Source organism: Hydractinia symbiolongicarpus, chromosome 10 (genome assembly GCF_029227915.1).
Source record: "Hydractinia symbiolongicarpus strain clone_291-10 chromosome 10, HSymV2.1, whole genome shotgun sequence".
Classification (NCBI taxonomy): Eukaryota; Metazoa; Cnidaria; class Hydrozoa; order Anthoathecata; family Hydractiniidae; genus Hydractinia; species Hydractinia symbiolongicarpus.
In genome coordinates this window covers 24,746,499-24,768,178 of record NC_079884.1, presented here as the reverse complement: position 1 = coordinate 24,768,178, position 21,680 = coordinate 24,746,499, and the positions used below count along the sequence as shown (strand labels likewise).

At 34.6% G+C, this 21,680-nt stretch overlaps 2 protein-coding genes across 2 annotated transcripts; both read right to left on the bottom strand.

Annotated features, from left to right (window-relative positions):
* Positions 1-400: 400 nt before the first annotated feature.
* On the bottom strand, positions 401-8,654 carry LOC130662495 (high-affinity choline transporter 1-like). Its single transcript, XM_057461379.1, has 7 exons — positions 8,300-8,654; positions 8,092-8,199; positions 5,549-5,853; positions 4,788-4,913; positions 3,282-3,435; positions 2,965-3,197; positions 401-2,578 (listed from the first exon to the last, which is right to left on the bottom strand). Exons 1-7 carry the CDS (start codon positions 8,469-8,471, stop codon positions 1,955-1,957), a joined length of 1,722 nt encoding a protein of 573 aa, XP_057317362.1. The 5' UTR covers positions 8,472-8,654; the 3' UTR covers positions 401-1,954.
* A 1,578-nt stretch (positions 8,655-10,232) lies between these two features.
* LOC130662496 (ribitol 5-phosphate transferase FKRP-like) lies at positions 10,233-14,966 on the bottom strand. Its single transcript, XM_057461380.1, has one exon. The coding sequence runs from the start codon at positions 14,769-14,771 to the stop codon at positions 13,308-13,310; it is 1,464 nt and encodes a 487-aa protein (XP_057317363.1). The 5' UTR covers positions 14,772-14,966; the 3' UTR covers positions 10,233-13,307.
* Positions 14,967-21,680: the final 6,714 nt, after the last annotated feature.

Sequence of the window (21,680 nt, the reverse complement as noted above, 5' to 3'; positions counted from 1 at the left end):
TAAGAAGACAATACATTACAGTCACAATAATTCGAATTTTTGGAATGTAGTAAGTGCAATTGCGAAAACGGCCTGTTTATAAACAGGACATCCGGATTAGGTACGCATGCCCAGATTATTTTTTTTTTTGACCTGATTATGTCGTGGTGACCGGATTATAAAAGCTGACAAATTGGCTGGCCAGGCAGGCTGTGATTGGCATTTTCTTCGAACTTTTATTAATGAAACATTGACGAATCGTTGTCACAGAATGATGGATTTCTCTGCAAGATAAAACAACATTGAAAACCAGGAATAGCGAAAGAAAAAAGTGTCGACGTAATTTTTCTCTGCAAGATAAAACACTATGGACATCTAGGCATAGCAAAACAAAAAGTACATCAGCGATTAAAAACACAAATTTTCTATCATGTTAATATTTCTTTCAGTAACAGACCTAATCTGCTATATAATATAAAATGTCTGACAACTTAAGTTCCTCATAAAATTTAAAGCATGGTAAAATAGAAAAAAAAAGTGAAAACTACCTAGCTCGGGCCCCAAGAATATTTACAACCTTAGAAATTACGAGACGAAAACGCCATACCATGGCCATATGGTAATAGCACAAGAATTATGAGAATGCACTCACCGCAGTGTAATTTAGATTAAAAATCTTCAGTTGGTGGAGGGTGAAGGAGGAGCACATTCATTGGCTGAGAAAACGTTTCCGTTCCGCAAAGTAGCGGATAACAGATAAAATACAATTAAATATTGTAAAGGATTTAAATAGTATGATGGATTGGAATTAAATAACAATGAAACAGCACAAAGCTAATCAATAAATATCAGTAAAATATACAAAAACATTAGGTCCATAAAATCCATAGCTTAAATCTATCCACTGTAAAAAAAAAAATGTCGATCTGATTATCAGTAGTGTTAACATTGTCAAAAAATAAAAATTATATGCAAATAAAAACAAATTTAACATCATAAAGCGCTAAGGAGCTGTTTAAATAAAAGGCAGGACGGGACGGACCCCGCCTTCAACAATAAGCGTACTAAAAATCACTTTGTGTTTATATGGAAAGTTTTTGTCTCTCAGCTCAGGCTGGACCTTTTTTCCATATAACACACCGTCCCGGGTCGAACGACACACCTTCTGCAAATTTAAATTCAAAAAATAAAAAGTTCCTCTAAATAATAATAAATGAGATCCCGATAAATTTTTTTCCATATTAAGGCGGGACAAATCATTCCAGCAAACCTTTCTTTTCGACAATCGTCCTGCCCAGCCTCTCACATAAACAAAAAGGTTAAAAAGCAAAAAAATGACTAAAAAAATGTTTACCAACTCAAAATGTGTAAAATTAAGCTTGCAAGATATGAAGCATGCAAAAATCAATAGAAATCAAAAAAATATCAGAAAGAAAACTTCGCATAAACTAGTTCCTGATAAAAGTTGGTCCCGCTAAATCTTCGAAGAAAATCCTATCAATTACTTTTGTTACTTTACCCGTAGCCGTGAATATTTATGTACGAAAATTACACAATTTGATACTTGCTAAATACTAAAGGTATCGTAACAATACGTTTTTCGACAAAACTTCGGTCGTTGTATTGCATTTGCGAAACTAAGCTTCCGCGAAAATTTCTTCCCTTTACGTATCATTTATGCAAGCTACGCTTCCAATATTACAAAAACAAAGAGTAAAATCATAGCAGTTTTAAGATTAAATGGGCACGGCTTCTAATGCAATTACCAGCATTGAAATCCCAATGGCAAGGAACAAGCAAGTTTTCTTGGAACTAAAAGATCAACATGCGAGTGACATTTTTTGATTTCGTTGCGGTTTTGAAAATCTTCGCACAAAACCTAGGCGCAAATAGGTGTACGTATTGATATTAGCGCGATAACATTCTTTAAACACGCATGTAAATGTTGAAAAGTCTAGAATCAGAACTAGCGTATTTACATTTCAAAATTACTAGTATTACGAGCCGATTCGGTTCGCGTTAGGGTAGTTTTAAGCAATGACTTATCTTCCCTGCCTTTTATCTCAGAAGCACTTGCAGTGATGTTATTGTAACTACCGGACCAGCGGCTAATTCTAGAAAATGACGTCACCTTCTCCTGTTCAGGCTCTTTGTTATAACTAATTCTAATGATATCCACTTCATCTGGCGACCTCTGAGTGCCTTTCACAGATTTGAACATACTGTTTGTAATAAGCGAGACAACAATTAAAGTCAACAAAGAACACCCCATTGCAAAGGTTCGAAACGGAAACAGTTGCATTTCTTTTTCTTCGTCATAAAACGGGTACCTTATCATGATCGGTATACCTAGGGTTGATTCCCCACCCAAAATACGCAGCACAGCTCCAACAAAGAAGGCGCATATGGAACCGTAAACGTTCACGAACTTTAAGTATACTGCACATAGCAACTGCGGAAATAACAGCACGAACACCAAGTCTGAAGAGAGCACCCAAAGCTGGTAAATACTTTCGATGGTTAAACCCATCACTGTCGCGATAGCACCCACCACGAAGATTCCAACACGAATCACCCATATTAATTCTTTACCAGATGCCTGTAAAAAATTAATATGCATGAGTTTAGAAAACAAACAGTAATAAGGGAAAAGAAGATAGGAGCAGTCGTATAGATTGTCAAAATTTGCCAGTACATAATCTACACCATGGATGGCCATTTTACTAATTTTCACAATAGATAGTGGCCATTGCAATCAAAACAATACTAAAAATATGACTTGCGATAATTTAGTTTTGTAGATTAATTTGTTCAGAAATTTCAGGCTTTTGTAGGTTTCTTAAAAACAGCTATTCAAGGTTTGCTGTTTCCAAACCCAGTAATAGCAAAATCACTTCTTTGTTTTTTTCTCCTGTCTACAGCTAAGGCGTTAGTGATCAAAAATAACAAGCATTAGCACCATTTCATTGCAACTGGCTAACCCACCTTTTGCCGTATGACAAGTTTGTATATGTTATAACTAAACATTGAGCTGGCTGATAAGACCGACGAGTCTGCAGAAGACATGACAGCAGCCGACACGGCGCCCAGTCCAATGAACGACACCCATGTGGGCGTTAAATACTGCAAAACTAATGGTAACACGAGGCGTTTGTCGTCGATACTTCCATCAGCTTTTAGATATTTCGTCGAGTTGTCGTTTATAACAGTATCCCAATCTAAAAACAAGGACGTGGCGATGTGTAAAGTTACTTTTTAACAGTGACGATGGCAAGAGATCGTAGAAAAATAAAAAGAGTCACCTGTTGCTTTAGCGATGCCGCCGATCAAGATGGCGGGGAGAGCCATGATTATACAACCAAAAGCAGCTGTGAATGACAACATCTGTGCGTATCTTGCAGATTTCGCTGATAATACACGTTGGAAATATACTTGCCAGGGAATACCTCCAAGACACTATATAAAATACAATTTAAATTTTTTTTGTTAAAAATACAAATAAACCGACGTAAAGTTTACAGTTCTTTAACTTAGAAATACCACTGTCACATAATTTTAGGTTTCTTTACGGTAAAAACGGACAGAAAAAAGGTTTTGTTTTTGGAAAAAATGAGTAAAATTAATTTAGAGAGAATAAGTTATTTCTAGTAGTTTAGCGAACTATTTTTTTTTTTACTTCAAGCAAGATTCGTAAAGGTAAATTTTCGCGAATATTCGCGAAATTCATAAAATTTACTAACCTAAGGTAATAACGAGAAAAACAATGAAAAACAGTGAAAATATAACCTGAACACCAATGCGTACAGGTTATATTTCCAAGTAAAAAACAGACTCGACTGAATTCAACATTTTTTAAGGTTTCTTGTGGGATATCTCAGATGTAGGAAAATACAGACGACTCTCCTCATCCCAAGAATGCACTATCTCGAAGTTCGCGCCATTTCAAACAAAAACCATGGCCCCGTCAACATTTAGAGTATCGCATCGCTAACTAAAAACTGTACCGTTAACACGAACTACGCTAGTTCGAATTATTTCCTATCCTGAAATAATTTTTGGTCCCTAGCAACGAATTAGTTGTTATCTCGAACTTTTTGGAAAATGCCGCTCATAGAAAACAGCCCATCATAAACATTTTTGTTTATGTGTTCGAACGCTATATAAATTTTTGAATTTGCAAATGTCTTTCGGATGTGTTTCGAATGTTTTTAAACTTTTGAAGGTGTAGGGTTGTATTTATTTATAAATCGATCACTTTAGGTGTCTTCTAAGCTTTCTTCCGACATCATTTTTTTTCTGAGTTATACGACAACTCGTCAAAAAAAAGAAAACCTTGATATTTGATTTTTTTTTTTGTCAGGATTATTGAGAGTTCCGACTGTAACTACATAAATTTCGCGACAACGAAACACAAGAAGTTGGTTGGAAACTGCAATCAGCAATTTTTTGTTGCCATCCAATCAGATGTAATTTTTTCTAAGACATAAAATAAGAAAGTGAAGATTAGACTTAAAAAGATCGAAAATTTTAACGGTTTGGGAAAATCTTTTTTTTATCAAAAAGTCAAGAGAAAACGGGAGAAAATCGTCCAGGGAACAAAGATATTTGTTCATGATACTGAAAAGTTTGATCAATCAAGATTAAAGGAGAATAAGGAGTTTTAGCCAAACAAGAGAGATCTGGCCGCAGAATAGCAGAATATGTTCGAAATATTCAGCTATGAAGGGTAGTTTGTATAGCAATACATCGCTTGAATAATGCCCACAATTAAGTTTAAAAATAGAAAATAAAATTCAGGTGGAAATTACCAAAAGCAGCGCAGAGTCGATCCACACACCAAGATGGCGATCCTCTATTTTGCCAACAATTTCAGTTTGTTTTGTAGACAGAGAACTCACATTATCATGAGTCAATGCAAATGGAATGGTAAGCCACTAAAAAATGTGAATACAAGTTTGCACAAATCAATAGTGAAGCAAAAACAAAAACTTTATTGAAAGAAAATTTCGCGAATTTCGAGATTTGGCCCGTCCTTCCAGCGAAAATAGTTTTTTCTCTTCAGTCACGAAATTTAATTAAAAATGTAGTTAATAAAAACAAACTAATTGTTGAATTTTGATTGTCTTTGTTCAAAAAAGGAACAAAAAAATATAACAATTTTGGCCATTCGCGAAATTAAATTCCCGCAAAATGCATAATTTTCCTCGATCCGTGAAACCAAATCCCCGCGAAATCAAAAAAATTTCGCGAAAGGCTCAATTTGCGAACATTTTTACCCGCCAAATTTTCTTTCAATAAAGTAGCTATAAAGTCACTAACACACTAGAATGTAGTTTCAAGTAAAATATCACTTTAAAGTAACGCTAAACAGTACGGCAAGCTCTTACACTGTGTAAAACAGACTTAAAAGGTGGGTCAACAACAGATGCTGATTATAGCAAGACATCGCATAGATTAATTTTCGCATGAAATATGATATTTAGACGTCTCGAAGTTTCTAGAGGTGGGCTAAGATAAGAAAAAAAACTAGTAGATGTAAGAGTCTGTTATATTGAGAAAAAATACCCACCAGTCCAACGAATATGCAAAATAGCTGCACAACATCAGTAAACGCCACGGCGTAAAGACCACCAAAAAATGTGTAACCTACTGCAACGCAAGCGGAAGCGATGACAGCGTAATCGATATGAACTTCCAACACTACGCTTAAAGTTGCACCCAGCGAACCAAGGATGGCGGCCGACCAAAACGTCTCGCCCAATAACGCTGGCAAATATAGTATTCCACCCATGATTTTACCGTATTGGATTTGCAGCGGATCCAGCATGGTCACGTGACCTTCTTTGCGCATTTTTCTAGCAAACAATAGACCACCTATACAATTAAAATACAGTATTTTGTTAAACAAAAATTGTTTTTTATTAAACTCGATTGATAATAATAAATGGTTAAGAGAGGGTGTATAATGTATTTATGTGATAAAAAAATGGTTAGTTTCGCACTGCATATTTACTGAAGAACATGGATTAGCTACCGTCCAGATAGTTAATTGTCCAAAACATGATTTTACATTGTTAGGTACTGGAAGGTTACTCTTCAAGCTGTACTTTGCAGCATTCTCTGCTGAAGCTCACACAACAGTTTTATCTAGCTCCCTTTTTTTAATTTATTTCGATCACAAGGGCCATTTTTAACTTGTTAAAATTTATATTTTGTCAAAAATATTTAACAGTGTTTTAGAAAACAGCTGAATTCAGGAATCAGGTACTATTATTGTAACGATTGTTAGCTGAATTTCATCAAACCAGTCTCAAAATGTATCATACCAAGTTTGAAGTTTCTCAATCCACTAAAGTTATAGACTTTTAAAACAAGTGGTTTTTGAAAATCACCAACAAAATGACCATTGGGGCTAAACAGTTTGGAATCATTTTTTTCGAACTTTGACAACTTAACTGCCTAAGATGATATATTTCAGCCTACCCAAATAAAACTCGAAAAAGAATGGAACAGTTGTGACATTTTAAAAACATTTTTAACACATTAAGTTGTGCATGAACTTAACTTATGATTTCGCAAGGTGATGCATTAGAAAGGGGTAACTATAGAGGTTTGAAGTTGGTTGATCAAGTAATGAAAGTTATTGAAAGAGTGATTGATAAGTTACTTAGAGAAAGAATTGATATAGATAAGATGCAATTTGGTTTTGTTCCAGGGCGTGGCACTACAGATGCAATATTTTTACTCAGACAGCTTCTGGAAAATTATTGAGGAAAGAGAAAGAATCTCTATTTTGCCTTTGTAGATTTAGAGAAAGCTTTTGATAGAGTGCCACGTAAAGTTATTTGGTGGGCTTTGAGAAAATTAGGTGTGGATGAGTGGTTAGTTACGATGGTACAGTCTATGTACAGCAATGCTAGAAGTCGTGTCAGGATTAACGATTCACTTAGTGATGAATTTAGTGTAAATGTTGGTGTACATCAGGGTTCTGTACTTAGTCCTTTGTTGTTTATTCTAGTCTTAGAAGCGCTGTCGATGGAGTTCAGAACAGGTTGTCCATGGGAGTTATTGTATGCAGATGATTTGGTTTTCATAGCAGAGTCGATGGAAGAATTAGTTGAAAAGTTTGAGAAGTGGAAGAAAGGACTAGAAGAGAAAGGGCTAAATGGAAACACAGCAAAGTCTAAAGTCATGATTAGTAGCATTGCAGCCAAGTGTGACCTTGTAGTTGGAAAGTGGCCTTGTGGAGTTTGCAGGAAATGGGTTGGTAGTAACGTAATATTTTGTCTGACTTGCAAGCATTGGGTACATAAGAAGTGCAGTAGTATTAGTGGAAGGTTAAGAGCTGACATTCAGTTTGCATGCAAGCGTTGCAAAGGTGAGATTATAGAGAATGAAGTATTTCCAGCTTTAATGATGTACAACAGTGGCTCGTTAGAGATAGTTGAGAACTTCTGTTACTTAGGTGATATGTTGGGCAGTGAAGGGGGTGTTGGAAGAAGTGTTACTTGCAGGATAGTTTCTGCTTGGAAAAAGTTCAGAGAGTTACTTCCTTTGTTGACTAGCAGAGTCCTGTCAATTGAGGTTAAAGGTAGGTTGTATGAGGCCTGTGAAAGAAGTGCTATGTTGGACATGGGCAGTGAAGCAGAAAGATCTTGACCGTTTAGAAAGGAATGATAGGAGAATGGTTAGGTGGATGTGTAACGCCAGTCTGAGAGACAGAAAGAGTTCAGATGAGCTAAGAAGCAGGCTAAGTCTCTGTAGAATTAAAGATGTTATCCAGATAAGAAGATTGAATTGGCTGGGGCACTTGGAAAGAATGGAGGAGGATAATTGGGTAAGAAAGTGTAGAGACTTGATAGTTCCTGGGGCAAAGCCCAGAGGCAGACCGAGAAAGACTTGGCAGGAGTTATAAGGACAGACTTGATACAGAGGAAGTTGAGTTTAGATCTAACACAGTCTAGATCAGATTGGAAGAGGGTCATTAATATGCCCCGTCCAACCCATGCTAGCATGGAAAACGGACGTTAAGCCGAGAATGATGATGATGATGAAGATACCCTTGAAGATCTTTAGGTCAGACTAGACCCAAAACTCTTAAATACAACATACCTATTATAAGACTAATAGCATAACCCCATGGTGCTTGCGCAGCTGACATACCATCAGTGTATACTAATTCTGCAGTTCCATTGATGTAACCGCCACCAACCCATGTTGCTATATAAAAAATGTCACACATCAAGTAGTTTAAAACAATAATAAAAATCATATCATTTAAAATACTCTTGATATCCCACAAAGGCAATTATTGGGTTACCGGTCATTGTAAAAGTACCAACAAAACAACCAATGCTTCTTCCTGCTAAGATAATTTCATCAGTCTCCTCACCACCCTCCTCTGCTGGTTTCTTCTTGCGAGCCGCCCATATGCCAACCACCAGAATAAGAATGTAGAAGACAATGATACCGATAAGGCCGGCTATATTCATTGCTGTTATTGTTGTTTTATTTTATTCAACGCTATGATAGATGAACAGGTTAAGCAAATAAAAAAATACATTTAAAGCACACTAATGCGACTGTTTACAAGATATTCTTATACTTGTACTGCTCTCTGCATCACACCACATACTAACATTCCTCTACGTGCAAGAACATCGTAATTGTTATCGGGAGGTAATGCACAATCTCACAACTGTATTATTAACATGTTAGGTAAAACGGATGTGTTGTAAAATGGATACGGTGGGATCTTATTTTAAAAAATCCTTTAAAAGCACCTCTATTTAAGTGCTATTTATTTATAAAAAGCTGGTTACAGAGGGGGAAGAGGTCCTATATAAATATTTCCTGTGGAGGGGCATTCAATTAAAGGGGTGGATTTTTGAAATACACACAAAATAAAATCCTCACAAACAACCTTGGACAGTAATATGTCATTTTCGTTCAGAACTAACTTTATTAAACTATACACCAAAAAAAATTGTTACTCATTCACACATGATCAACGACAGACATCTATTATTTTTCTTACTTTAACATATTGATACAGTTAATAAAACCACAACAAATTAAATCAGATTAAAAAACATGCTTGTGTTCAGGCTTCCTAATCATTGCAAATTAACCACACCTTACCATAGGTAGGTCATTAATAAACATAATTAAAAAACATTCACACAAACATTGGTTGTCAGCAGTTGGCTAATTGAAACTTTTTTTAGATCTGACTAGTTAATGGATTTGTTATCAAACATGACTGAATTTATTAACATTGTTACTTAAGATCATTTTGCACAAGATAACATCTTGAATTCTTCTTTTTATTGCTTGCAATGATAAGTAGTATTATATATAAGTCAACTAATTTAATAAAATTGTTTAAAAAATAAAAATTCCTGACACTAGAATTTTTTATATTTACTTCTCTTTGATAAGTAACCCTTATTTTTTCTTTACATTAGTAAAAACACATTTGAGTTAATTAACCCAGAACAATATAAATTATAAGCTTTAAATTTTACATAGAGAATGCTAACAAGAACTATCGATGGAATTTTTTTAAATAAATTTGCTAAATATTTTATTTAAAAAAATAAGAAATGGCTATGCAAGTATAAAGTTTTATTGCAACTGGAGCAGAGACCTTCGTGTATATTCAAGCCTAGTCTATAATAAATGTTAACTGTACTTTCAAAAACTTCACCTAAAATACTACATACATACTCAGACCAGACATCCCGGATGGCAAAATTAAATTCAAATGAATTTGTGATGACGTTGCAGAAATAATGCTGACATCAGTGTTTCACTCCATTGGGAAAAGCCAAACAAACTTAAGGTGAAATTAGCTCTCCAAGGGACACCATAATAAATTATACGTAATTCAAAATAGCTATGATTCTGAAACTCAAGTATAAAAAATGGCCATGATAAAAATGGAACATCAGAGTCCCTTCTTTATGAATACAACATTTACCTCTTCAAATAAAATCAAGAAATAAAATTATAAACATGCTTCTTTGTTTATCTAACAGGTTTTTAATTGATGATATGAATTGGTTACTTTCGCAATTAGCATAATAAACAACCATGAAATTATTAATAGGAAATGATTTTTTAATTCTGTTAACTACCCATGGCAGTGAGGGCAAGTCAATGACACAAAAACACTTGTTTGTGTTTTAACCTTTCTTAGTACACAGTACCTTAATTACTAAGTGAAAAATGGAAAAAATACAAAGAAGAAGGGATTGGAAATTAAAAAAAGTAGCCTCTTAAACTACAAATGCACCTGAAAGTAAAAACATTATATACAATAAACATAACACAATAAAAAATTAAATTCTTGGAACTTTCATGACAACATTGTATACCTAAGTGAAAAAATAATTACAGAACTCAAAATCTTGGAATTAAAAAAAAAATTGTAGTATATAATTTACATAAAGCTAGTGTTAACTTGAGTTCTAGGCCTAGAAACTGATTCTGCACCTTTTTAAAGCCAACAGTTGACTGTCTCAGAACTATATTTTCCTAATGTTTGTTTTTCAGATTTTGCAAACAATAAATTAAAAAAGCTCATGGAAACTAACAAATTTTGTGATTATGCAATACCCAAACATTTGAGTTAATGTGTTTGAACTAGCAAGATGGTTGAAATAATTGCTCCAGAAAACTAATACAAGAAAAAAGGACAAATATAAAAACAACATTCAAAAAAATATAAATATAGTATTTGAGTCAACAAAATTTAAGTGAATAAAATTTTAAGTTTGTACGCAGTTAATTTAAATAAGGCCTGTGAAAATTGCACATGCAATAAATTTATACCCATGTGCAATACCTTTGTGCTAGTTTCTTTTTGGGTAAATTCTTTTACAATAATGTCAGGGAGAATTAAAATTCTGTTTTTATAAAAACGATCAAAATATAATCAGTGTTATAATGAGTGTTTTTCCACCTGAAATTATGTAAACATTTATAAAACTCAGAAGTTATCTTTAACAGTCTATTTTATAAAAAATATGATAACAACAGTAGCTAACATAATAAATATCACATTTTACCTGAATGTGGATCTGCACACTACATGTACTTGTCAATCAACATCGAACACAGTTTTATATGTTTAGAGAAAAACTAACATGTTGTATTTTAGACATTCACAAGTAAAAAATACAATAACAAAAAAATAAATAAATGCAAAAGTATGAAAAAAGAATTTTATTAACCTTTTTGAACCTAGCCCAACTAAGGTTGATACAAACTTATGTTTACATCTATGTATGAGATATAAACGAAACGTATGCAAACAAAAAAAAGTATACAAAAAAAAACAACTGGCCACAAACAATGAGCATAAAGAACTATATATATATAAATATTAAAAACTAAATAACAAAACTATAACACACACTCCATACTCCATACATAAAACATTAATATCTAAACGAAACCACATCTGCAGAACTCTTTTTTTGTACTTGCATAAATCGTACTGTAACCTATGTACTAATTAAAGACTTCCTTGTTAACACATAAGTTAAAGAAAGCAACACAAACACAAGTTTTTGAAAATACAGTTGTTTACAAATACAAAAAAAATAAATAAATATATATTCTTTCATTAGTTTTGAACTCACAGGGCAATATTGTTGAGAAAGTACAACCTATTGGTTTAAAGGACATGCATAGCAGCAATAACAACTGAGGAGAGCACATAAAACAGATAAACAAAAGAAAGATACAGAAATATTTTTTAGACATATTGAAAAAACTACGTATCTCATAAAAAAATACAGAACAAACTATGCAATAAAAACAAAGTTCGATAATGCCACTGAAACAATTTTTATAAAATCTGAGACAATCCTAGTTGTTTAGTGCAATTTCAACTTTCCAACACTTTAAACATTAGTTTTACCATGTTAATACCCTCTTTACATAAAGTCAACTTGTTAGGATTAGTTTCCAATTACAAATTTATGTAAATACAAACAAACAAATATTTAAAGTAATTTTTCATTTAAATGCACAAACAATATTATACAAACAAATAAAATACTTTTAAAACTGTATGTTTCTAATGGTTACATGGGGAAAACAAACCAGATATAAATATAGATACAAAAAAAGGTTGAGTGACCATGGTTTGATCTTTGATGCTCCATAAATATTTTCTCTTTTTGAAATAGAAACCATCTATCCTGTAACTGAGGTTACAATTACCTATATTTTGATTCTAGCACATGCTGCCACTTTCTTAGCACTCATTTTTTGTGTTCTAATTAGAACCCCTTAAATACAAAATGTGAATACAAAAACAAAGCCTGAAGATATGTCCTTTGCCTAAAGCTGGCCATACTAAATTTAGTATACTTAAGCCGCAATTTGCATCAAGGGATTTATAAATATATTGATATTATATATTTGATAAATTTAAAACTAATATACCTACTCAGATGTCTCTCAAATTTGTATCTTGTAACTTTTTCAGAGGATGGTAATGAATTCATTGAATTCATGGTAATGAATTTTACTGCAAATAAAAATAAATACCTGAAGTTTACTTCATGTATACTGATGTCTTATAATATAAGGAAATTGTTCTACTTTATGCCCATTATATTTTCTGTAATATCATGTGCTGGATGTTTATAAATCAAAAATTAGAAACAAAGTGCATATCCTAATCACTTTTCATCAATCAAAATTAATAATTATACCACTTAATCTGTCTGTAATGAACTAATTTTTAAAATCAAAAATCCTGTCTGCTTGGTACACATGACAAAGGACTATTTTTATCTTAATGTTTACCCCAATAGGCCTTAAGTCATAATCATGTCTCAAATTAAAGAGTGAACAAACAACCTTGTTGGAAATACAATACATTTTACGCATGTAAGGTCCAACTATAAAAAACATTCAAATATTGTGGTTTCAAGAGACGTTTTCTGAAAATTGATAGGAACACCCTGGGCTGTACAAAAAACCAAGCAAACACAATCAAACAAGGGAATAATAAAATGACAAAAGTAAATCAGTTATCTCATGTGGAAAATAAAACACAACTGAACAGAAATAACATCTTTATTTACAATAACACATGGATTGATGTAAGAAAACAAGTGGTGAAATACAAAAATAAAAAATCTACTAATAAGATTAGCAAGTTTAACAGAAAATTAAAGCTATAATAGAAAGCCAATTATTTAATCTTGCAAGGAGCATTAAAGCTGCAACTATCATGTTATAGGCTTTAGTAATTTGATTAAAGAAAATTTAAAAAATATAAATATGAAAGAGTTAATAAAGAACAACTAAACAGATAAACCCAACAATTTTTCTGGAAAAGGATATTGAGGATTATCTATAACTCCTTTTCCAAATTTTAACTCCAAAAACTTTTCATAATTATTCGGTACAAGAGCCATGATACCAATAAAAGGCATTCTTTTCAAAGGCTTCAAAAAATGAGCTGGAAACTCCATGTCTTGCCGATGTGATTTAAACCATGTATCTTTTGTCATAACACCGTTCTTTTCATAGAAAGGAAATATATCCACATGCAAATGGTTTGTTTCACTATATTGAACTCGAATAAAATCACCTTCTCTTGCCCGCTCCCAAACAAAGCCTTTTCCATCAAACAATTTCTGACTATTCCATATGTTTGCTAGAAAACGAGACTTATTTGTAACTTCATTCAAAAAAATGCCAATATCAACATCATAATCCCAGGGTATTATGTCTCCAGAGCGTGCTGCTCCCAAAAGACTACCTCCTTCTAACCAATAGTTTAACCCATATCCTTCAAGCATGGAAAATACATGTCTAGCTGTCTCCCGTAAAGCATTTAAGCAACAGGGAGGTGTCCATCTACCCTCATATAAATAATATGGCACATTGAGTACTGTGGGAAAACATCTTTGTGTTGATTTTGTACAGCCATAATATTTCTCTACACCCTCTTGATTCACAACTCGTTTTATCCCAAATCTTTTGTAAAGTCCAATCTTCTTACTCTCAATATTTCTATCATGTTTCCACTTGTAATGCTTATTCGCGAATAGTATTTTACCAGGATACACATACTCATTACTCACAACATTGATTTTAATATCTCTCAGTTTTGCCTGAATATAAAACGATTCATAAAAAGGAGGCCTAAATATTTCAGTGAAGTTTTGCACTATATTCTTATGAAATAATATTAATACATCACCAGTTAATGCCTCACACAAGTTTTTATCTGCCCCTACATAAGCATATCTTAATGACCAAAGTTTTAAGTTAACTTTAATACTGGTACAAAGTTGTGATGTTATGGGTACCACAAGAACATTTTGATTAGCAGTTTCCTTTAACTTCCAGACAAGATCTTCCAGCACTCCTTCATCTTTTAATCGCACACCATCTGGTAAAACCAAAATGTAATCTGTTTTTATAAAATAGAATGGATTAGATTGGTAACTTGGCATAGTAGGGTTACTTGCAGGTATGACAAACTTTGCTAATTTTGCAGGCAGATGTAAGAATGGATATGGCACAGTCTCTGACAACACAAGAATTGTTGCACGAGAATACAGAGAAGCAGCGCTGCGTACCGTTTCTTCAATATCATTATCAAAATGCTCAAATTCTGGAATAATTATTGTTACGTCAGCCTGTCCACGATCAGGTATTTCAACCTTTTGTTCTTCAACATGTGTCATATACCAAAGTAGAAATAAGTTGGAGACAACTAAGGCCAACATAAATAAATGGCATTTCCGCAGCCGCATGAATCACTTTTAAATACTTTTTTCACTACGCAAAATTAATAAAGAATTATATAGGCTGAACAATGTATAAGACAAAGGTATAGCATATTTTTCCATCATAAGTGTGTGCTTTGCTACGCAGGCACGGAAATGGCGACTTATTTTAAGATGTCCTGGCTCTATTGATGACAGAAAAAAAAATCCTAAAAGAATAGATATATATATATATATATGTGGATCACAAGAAACCTCACAAAAACTGTAAGAATAAAATTTAATGCAATTAATTCTCTGAAAAAAACATCCTGATATACAGTACCACTATCAGGAAGCCTATCGTCGTGATTGTGTATCATGGGCGACACCCATAATCCAAAAAATCCTATCGTGTCTGTCATGATTATAAAAATATTAGATAGCAGAACGCGAAACTATCGTGATGATCATGTTCATTGCGATGGATCATGAAAACCATGATAGTTTCGCAATGGAAATCACGATTCCTGGCCGTAAACTTTGTTAGAACATAAACTTTGTGTGTTCCCCACGCCAAAACATTAATCCCTGTGCGGTGTGGTGTACAGGGATAAAAGAAATGTGTTCTTACTTTCCTGTAATGAAATAATTTGAGGTTTTCAGATTTAATATTCCATAGGCGGAAATTTTGAATTACTGCCTGCTTAAAATCTTATGATGGCCTTTCCACCAAAATTTTTTAATATTTTATAATTTTTGTCTGGATTAAATATATTTTTTTACAAGTAAATGTTTTTTACAACAGGTGTCTTGCTGCACACTTGCCGTCCTGCTTCAGTTAAGCATGATTATTTGATAACATTGTGTTTTTTGACACAAGCTTTTTTCATTTTTAAAATTTTAAAACGCGATATAAAAATGCATTTCTATCGCCGATTTCTGTTCCTAAATTTTTGAAATAGGATGTAAAAACATTTTTGTAGTTTTTCATTCTTAAACTTTTAAAATGCGATCTAAAAAAGCATTTCTATCTCCGTTCTTTGTTCTTAAACTTTTAAAATGCGATCAAACAAAGTCCCCATATTCAATTCGTAGTATATATATATTTGTACGCTTTTTTGCGTATATACATATATGTACATCCGCTATTCTTACATAAAGTGCGTTAGGGTTAGGATTCTTTTTTCTCGCGTAAATATGTCATACTTTACGTATGAATAGCTCTGCGCACTATTAATACGCACCATATTATAAATATACACTTTCTATTTAATTTTCCTGCAAGTGGAATACAACCACTACATTATAAAAAAGAATGGTATTTCCAGCATCCCGTGTTCACTAGATATAGAATAGAAACAATGGTTATTGTAGCGATAGTTAATTTAAGCTGTACTGCATCCTAGTTAAGATGCACGTCACGTGATACAGCCTATTTAAGCAGCTTTTTTAAAAACTTTAAATTTAGCGGATATCCGGAGTGCTATAAAAAAACTAAGGTATTGGAGATGTTTATATGTGCTTAAATATTCGATTTACTCAGTTAGTTAGCTCAGTTAGTTAGTTAGCTCAGTTTTAGTTAGCTCAGTTAGTCAGTTAGTTAGCTCAGTTAGTTAGTTAGTTTTTAGCTATCGATAGATGCCTAAAATTCAGTTAAATGTGTGTTTTCGACGATCAAAGTTTTGTACATCTTAACTAAGCTGTAAAACGCCTAATTAGACTGTATCATACATACTAATTAAGCTGACATCCAAATTAAGATGTACAGCTTAATTAAGAGGATTTCCCTGACTGACTGCTGACAGCAGCCAGCTAGTTTTGTTCAAGACTCACTTTTTCTGACAGCTTATGTTCTTCTCTAGCTTGACTGTTACCTAGCAAAGCCACTTTGTAGGCAAACCCCCACATATACCACTGAATATAATATTTATAATTCTAAAAATTTAACAACAGCGGATTTGCTGACGTGAATAGTTTCCCATTTGCTACTCCTTTCAGACCTCCTTCCAGGACAAAATGTTTCCTGCTTCCACAGGCTACTTATGACGCGCTGATGATGATATTATTATCAAGCACACTAGAATGAAATTTATATTTATGTCCATTTTAAATATATATATGGCCATTTTCAAGATATTTTAAACTTTCACTTGGGCTTGTATATTTAATCTTGACCATATATGCTTGAGCACCATTTATTTTCACGCGTGACCATATACAATCCTAATGGTAATATTGTCAGTATTGGCGCTCCATATTGACCATAATCTTGGGTCTGTACTGTTGATACGAGTACTTAAAATTGGGTTTCGACGAAAAACTAATAGCAAAACACGCCACGCGAAGAAATTTTACAACTTGTTAAGGGCCCTTAACGAGTCAAAAACGTATACATTTATATCTTCGATTAAACGAAAGCAATAGAATATAACGGGTTGCGAAGCGGGAACATGTCCCTATGTTTGTCCGCGAAAAATTATATTCGACGGATCAAGAAAAAGGATCATTTATTATAGCGGTTTCCAGGGTGTTTTTTAGAATAGTGGTATAGGTACAGAGCCCTTCTTCTGCCTGCAAGTTATCATAAAAAATCGTGAATCTATTTTAAACGCGTTCGGATAAACATGGTTTCGGGTTTGATTTTTTTGTTATGTTTTCATTGGATAACGCCAAGAACATCAAGCTACCCTGTGTGCGTTGAGACTTTTGACAGTTATCAATCAATACAGCAAAAATGACATTCTTTTTGTTTTTTACAGGATAAAAATATCTTTTTCTGTAAAGTTAAATTACAAAACAAGGAAAATGTAGAAAAAAGGAAGGTTTAAACACTTTTTTTTACTTGACAACAGGACTCCCTTCAAGTTCTTGGTAAAAGGATCGATATGCAGATTACAGGACGTATCCTCCTTTTTCATGGTGATGACCTTGCTCTGGAGTATTCTTTCAAAGGGGAATGCTATCGCAATACCATGGCACTTGCAAGGCTCCCGTAGTTTACTTTGTCAAACTCCAGTGCAATGTTAATGATTTTATACGTTGCATCTGCCAGCTTTGCTGCGGTAGAGCTTCCTGAGGCGGCAGGTCCTGCATCTTTGATCACCGTAGAGTACGCTGCAAAATGTAGCACAAACTTCAGTCCATATGTAGTCCTTGTTAGTTAATAAGCAGGTCTCTGGTCAGTCGAACATTTCCCTTTAGAGGTATACAAAAGGTATTCCCGTGGTCTGCAAAAAACGCTTTCGCATTGTCTGTCCCTGACTGGCCACTGCATTTTATCTGGAGCGCACTGATGTTACCATCATTGGAATTAATACCTTGAAAAACACGATACTTTTACGTGTAAACTTGGGCAACCAGAGTTCTTTGTACACTGCAAGCACATTGTAGTCGTTGATTGTCTGGACTTTGTTGTCGTTCAGGGTAATGCGGAGGCGCTACACGATACTCTACCCTATAATACTGACAACTGTACGCTCTGTATTCGTGCTTGTCAGCTCCGAATCAAACAAGAGCCTAAGACTATGTAACTGAAAATATGATATTGTTTTGCCTTATATTGAGGACGTCTACGTACAGGTCGTCGTTCTGATTGATTGTACTAGGTACGTGATTGATCTTGATACGTTTACTTTTACCCTTTGTACCTATCATCGTCTTAATCTCCTCGTTTGAATCAAGTTTCATTCCGAACATACTTTTCATGTTTATTTATTAGGTGATTAAGATAGTGTAAGATAGTGCATGATAAAGATTTTGCACCCAGCGAAGACCTCCAGGATAAGGACAAGACAGACGACAACCTGTCCTTTTCAGGGTCTTGCAGACGTCCCTGGTACCAGTTTTACTTCAACATCTAAGGATGAATGTATCCAGGAGAGACAAGACTTAAATCCGGGGAAGGTCGACGTTATCTATAAGCAGTCGAAGATTAACTCTCTTTATGACGTTCTTGAGACAAAGCTCGGATTTAAAACGCCAGACAACGTTTTATGTTCGAGTTGCGAGATAAGAACAAGCTTTTGAATTTTAATGGTCCTGATAGTGTAGATTTAACCAAAAAAAGGATTTGCTCTAGAAGGTCAATGTGATCCAAACTAGACCGCTTGGTGGATCTAGGTTTCACCATTGACGATACAGCTAGAAGGACCGTGAAGCAAAAAGTGCGGATGAAAGCTAAACGAGCTTGGAGATGCGCAGAAAAATTTAAGCGACTATGTCGAAAAAGACGCTGACGAGGTAACGACAGGCAGATAGAGCTTATGATTAAAAAGGTTGCCAAAGACCCTTAAACGGTAATGGCAGAGACTTCTTTCAAATGAGTACTTACTGAGCGAGAAAGCAGGGGTTTGAACTGCAACTGCAGACCATTGATGGCAACATTAAAGGGATGAGAAGCAAGGTGATCTCTTACAATACCGCTATAGAAAAAGCTGAAGAAAAAGGAATTAGAGGAGAATAGAGTGCACTCGGAAATTTGCGTAATGTTTTGTATCAGGAGTTGTCCCCTATAGTTTTCAACACATTTAATATGGTCAGACATTTCCAGGTAAGACCCTGACTTGTAGGCATGATAAACTTCAGTAGTCGCCCTCAATGTTTTGACCACTGCTCTGAATTTATACAAATCGTTAGTATCTGCACCATACTCGCGAGACACTTGTGCAAATCCAGATGTCGAGTAAGGATGATAGTAGACATGCAACGTACGGTATCTTTAAGGTAATTTGTTACGATCCTGATTGGATTTTAGGCAAGCTCTTGGAATATCACTGGTGTATGCGCGTTGCCTGTCGATATGTACAGATCTTGATGTTCAAACTTTGTGATACTCAGAGGCCACTTTCCCGGTTTGAATTGTACTTCGCCCTTGGATCACACAAGTAATTGTTCATCTTTTCTGGTAAAAGAAAGAGAAAACAACTGTACATCAACAATAAATTCAAACCTACGCGTTTTGACGACTACCTAGGTCAGTGCACGAGAATCGCCCTAAAGTTGATTAGTATTCGATCTACGTGGTTTAACATGTTCCTCAACAACGGTTTCATTATTAGAAAAGTGGGGTCAGACAAAAATGTTACCTGGATCACGTTCAAGAACAGATTGTACACGATTGACGATAAAGCAACACACATTAGCGCAGAAGCCACAGTAATATGAATACGGAACAGACAAACCAAAATAATCTCCATCATAGAATCCATCTTGGCAGAAGTCAGATCGCTAGAGAATTCAAGAATAAAATACGCACGATACTCTAACCATCTTTGGTTTTCTCTACGTTGTCTTCACAACGAAATAACACCTAAAGATCTTCGACTTACCTGCAGAGTAAAGACTGAAAGAAGTAAGAAAATCTTATAGCGCGCAAGCCGCCAGTTGTTGCAAGAAAGAATCCACCTAAATCACGTAACACCCTACATCGCCAAATACTTGATCTTGACAACACCATCAAATCGAGACTTTCCATCGACCAATATAAACAGGTTAAGAATATTCACGATAGCGTGTATGAAAAAGAAATGAGATCAGTTAAAGACAGACACCTTAAAAAGTTCAACAAAATCAATGATAGATTCAATGATAATACACAAACAGGTATAGAAATAAGCAAATGGATTGTTAATCTCTCCAACAGACAACTCACGACAGAAGAAACAAACCTTTTATCACAAGGAATGAATTTCTGTATGACACCAGCTTCAATTCCAAAGAAAGAAATAGTTGCGAAAGTGGAGAAGAGGCAATTAAAGATCTACCAAAAGAAGAGGCAGACACAGTAAGAGCTAAAGTAAGCCTTACGCTACAGAGGGGAGAACAACGGTTATCATGAATACACTTGACTACATCAACAAGTGCAACGAACACATCAACAACGGGCCTTACAAACTTCTCAAGAAAGATCCCACAGAAGTCATCAAACGAGAAGCGAGGAACATCTTAATGGAGTTGAAGCGAAAAGAATACATCGATGATAAGCAGTATTACCGACTGAAATCTTGTGACGGACCACCACCGCGATTTTACGGACTACCAAAAATTCATAAACAGGGAAATCCAATTTGACCAATAGTCTCCTGCACTGGAACACCGTTATACAACCTATCAAAATTTGTTGCTTCCATCCTCAGCAAATTCACAGCTAGTGACCACAGCAAAAACTTATAAGAATTTTCAGAATACATCAGAGAAATAAAGATAGCAGACGACGAATGCATGGTATCATTTGATGTCACATCATTCTACACAAATGTTCCCATAAAAGACACTAATCGAAAACGATGCTGCATTTGGTGAAAAGACGAAGATTCCAGTACCGGATTTTCTGCGTTTGGTCGAACTTGTTCTAACCAAAACATGGTATCTGTTTGATAAGAACTTCTACACTCAAACAGACGGAGTTGCCATGGGATGCATCATCAGTAGTCGCAGAAATATACATGCAAGCACACGAGACAACAGCATTAGACACATCAGAGACACTAATCGAAAACGATGCTGCATTTGGTGAAAAGACGAAGATTCCAGTACCGGATTTTCTGCGTTTGGTCGAACTTGTTCTAACCAAAACATGGTATCTGTTTGATAAGAACTTCTACACTCAAACAGACGGAGTTGCCATGGGATGCATCATCAGTAGTCGCAGAAATATACATGCAAGCACACGAGACAACAGCATTAGACACATCAGACGAAAGTTTTGGAAAAGATTTGTTGACGACGTATTCGCCATAATCAAAAGATCTCATCTAGAAGAGTTCCACGAACACATCAACGGCCTACATCGACAAATCAAATTCACTGTTGAGCTTGAACACGATGGAAGTATCGCTTTCCTGGACACTTTGGTCAAACGCAAGAATGGTTCCATTTCAGTTTCAGCGTATCGTAAACCAACATACACTGAACAGTACCTTAACTTCAAATCAAACCATCAGAAATCTTGCAAAG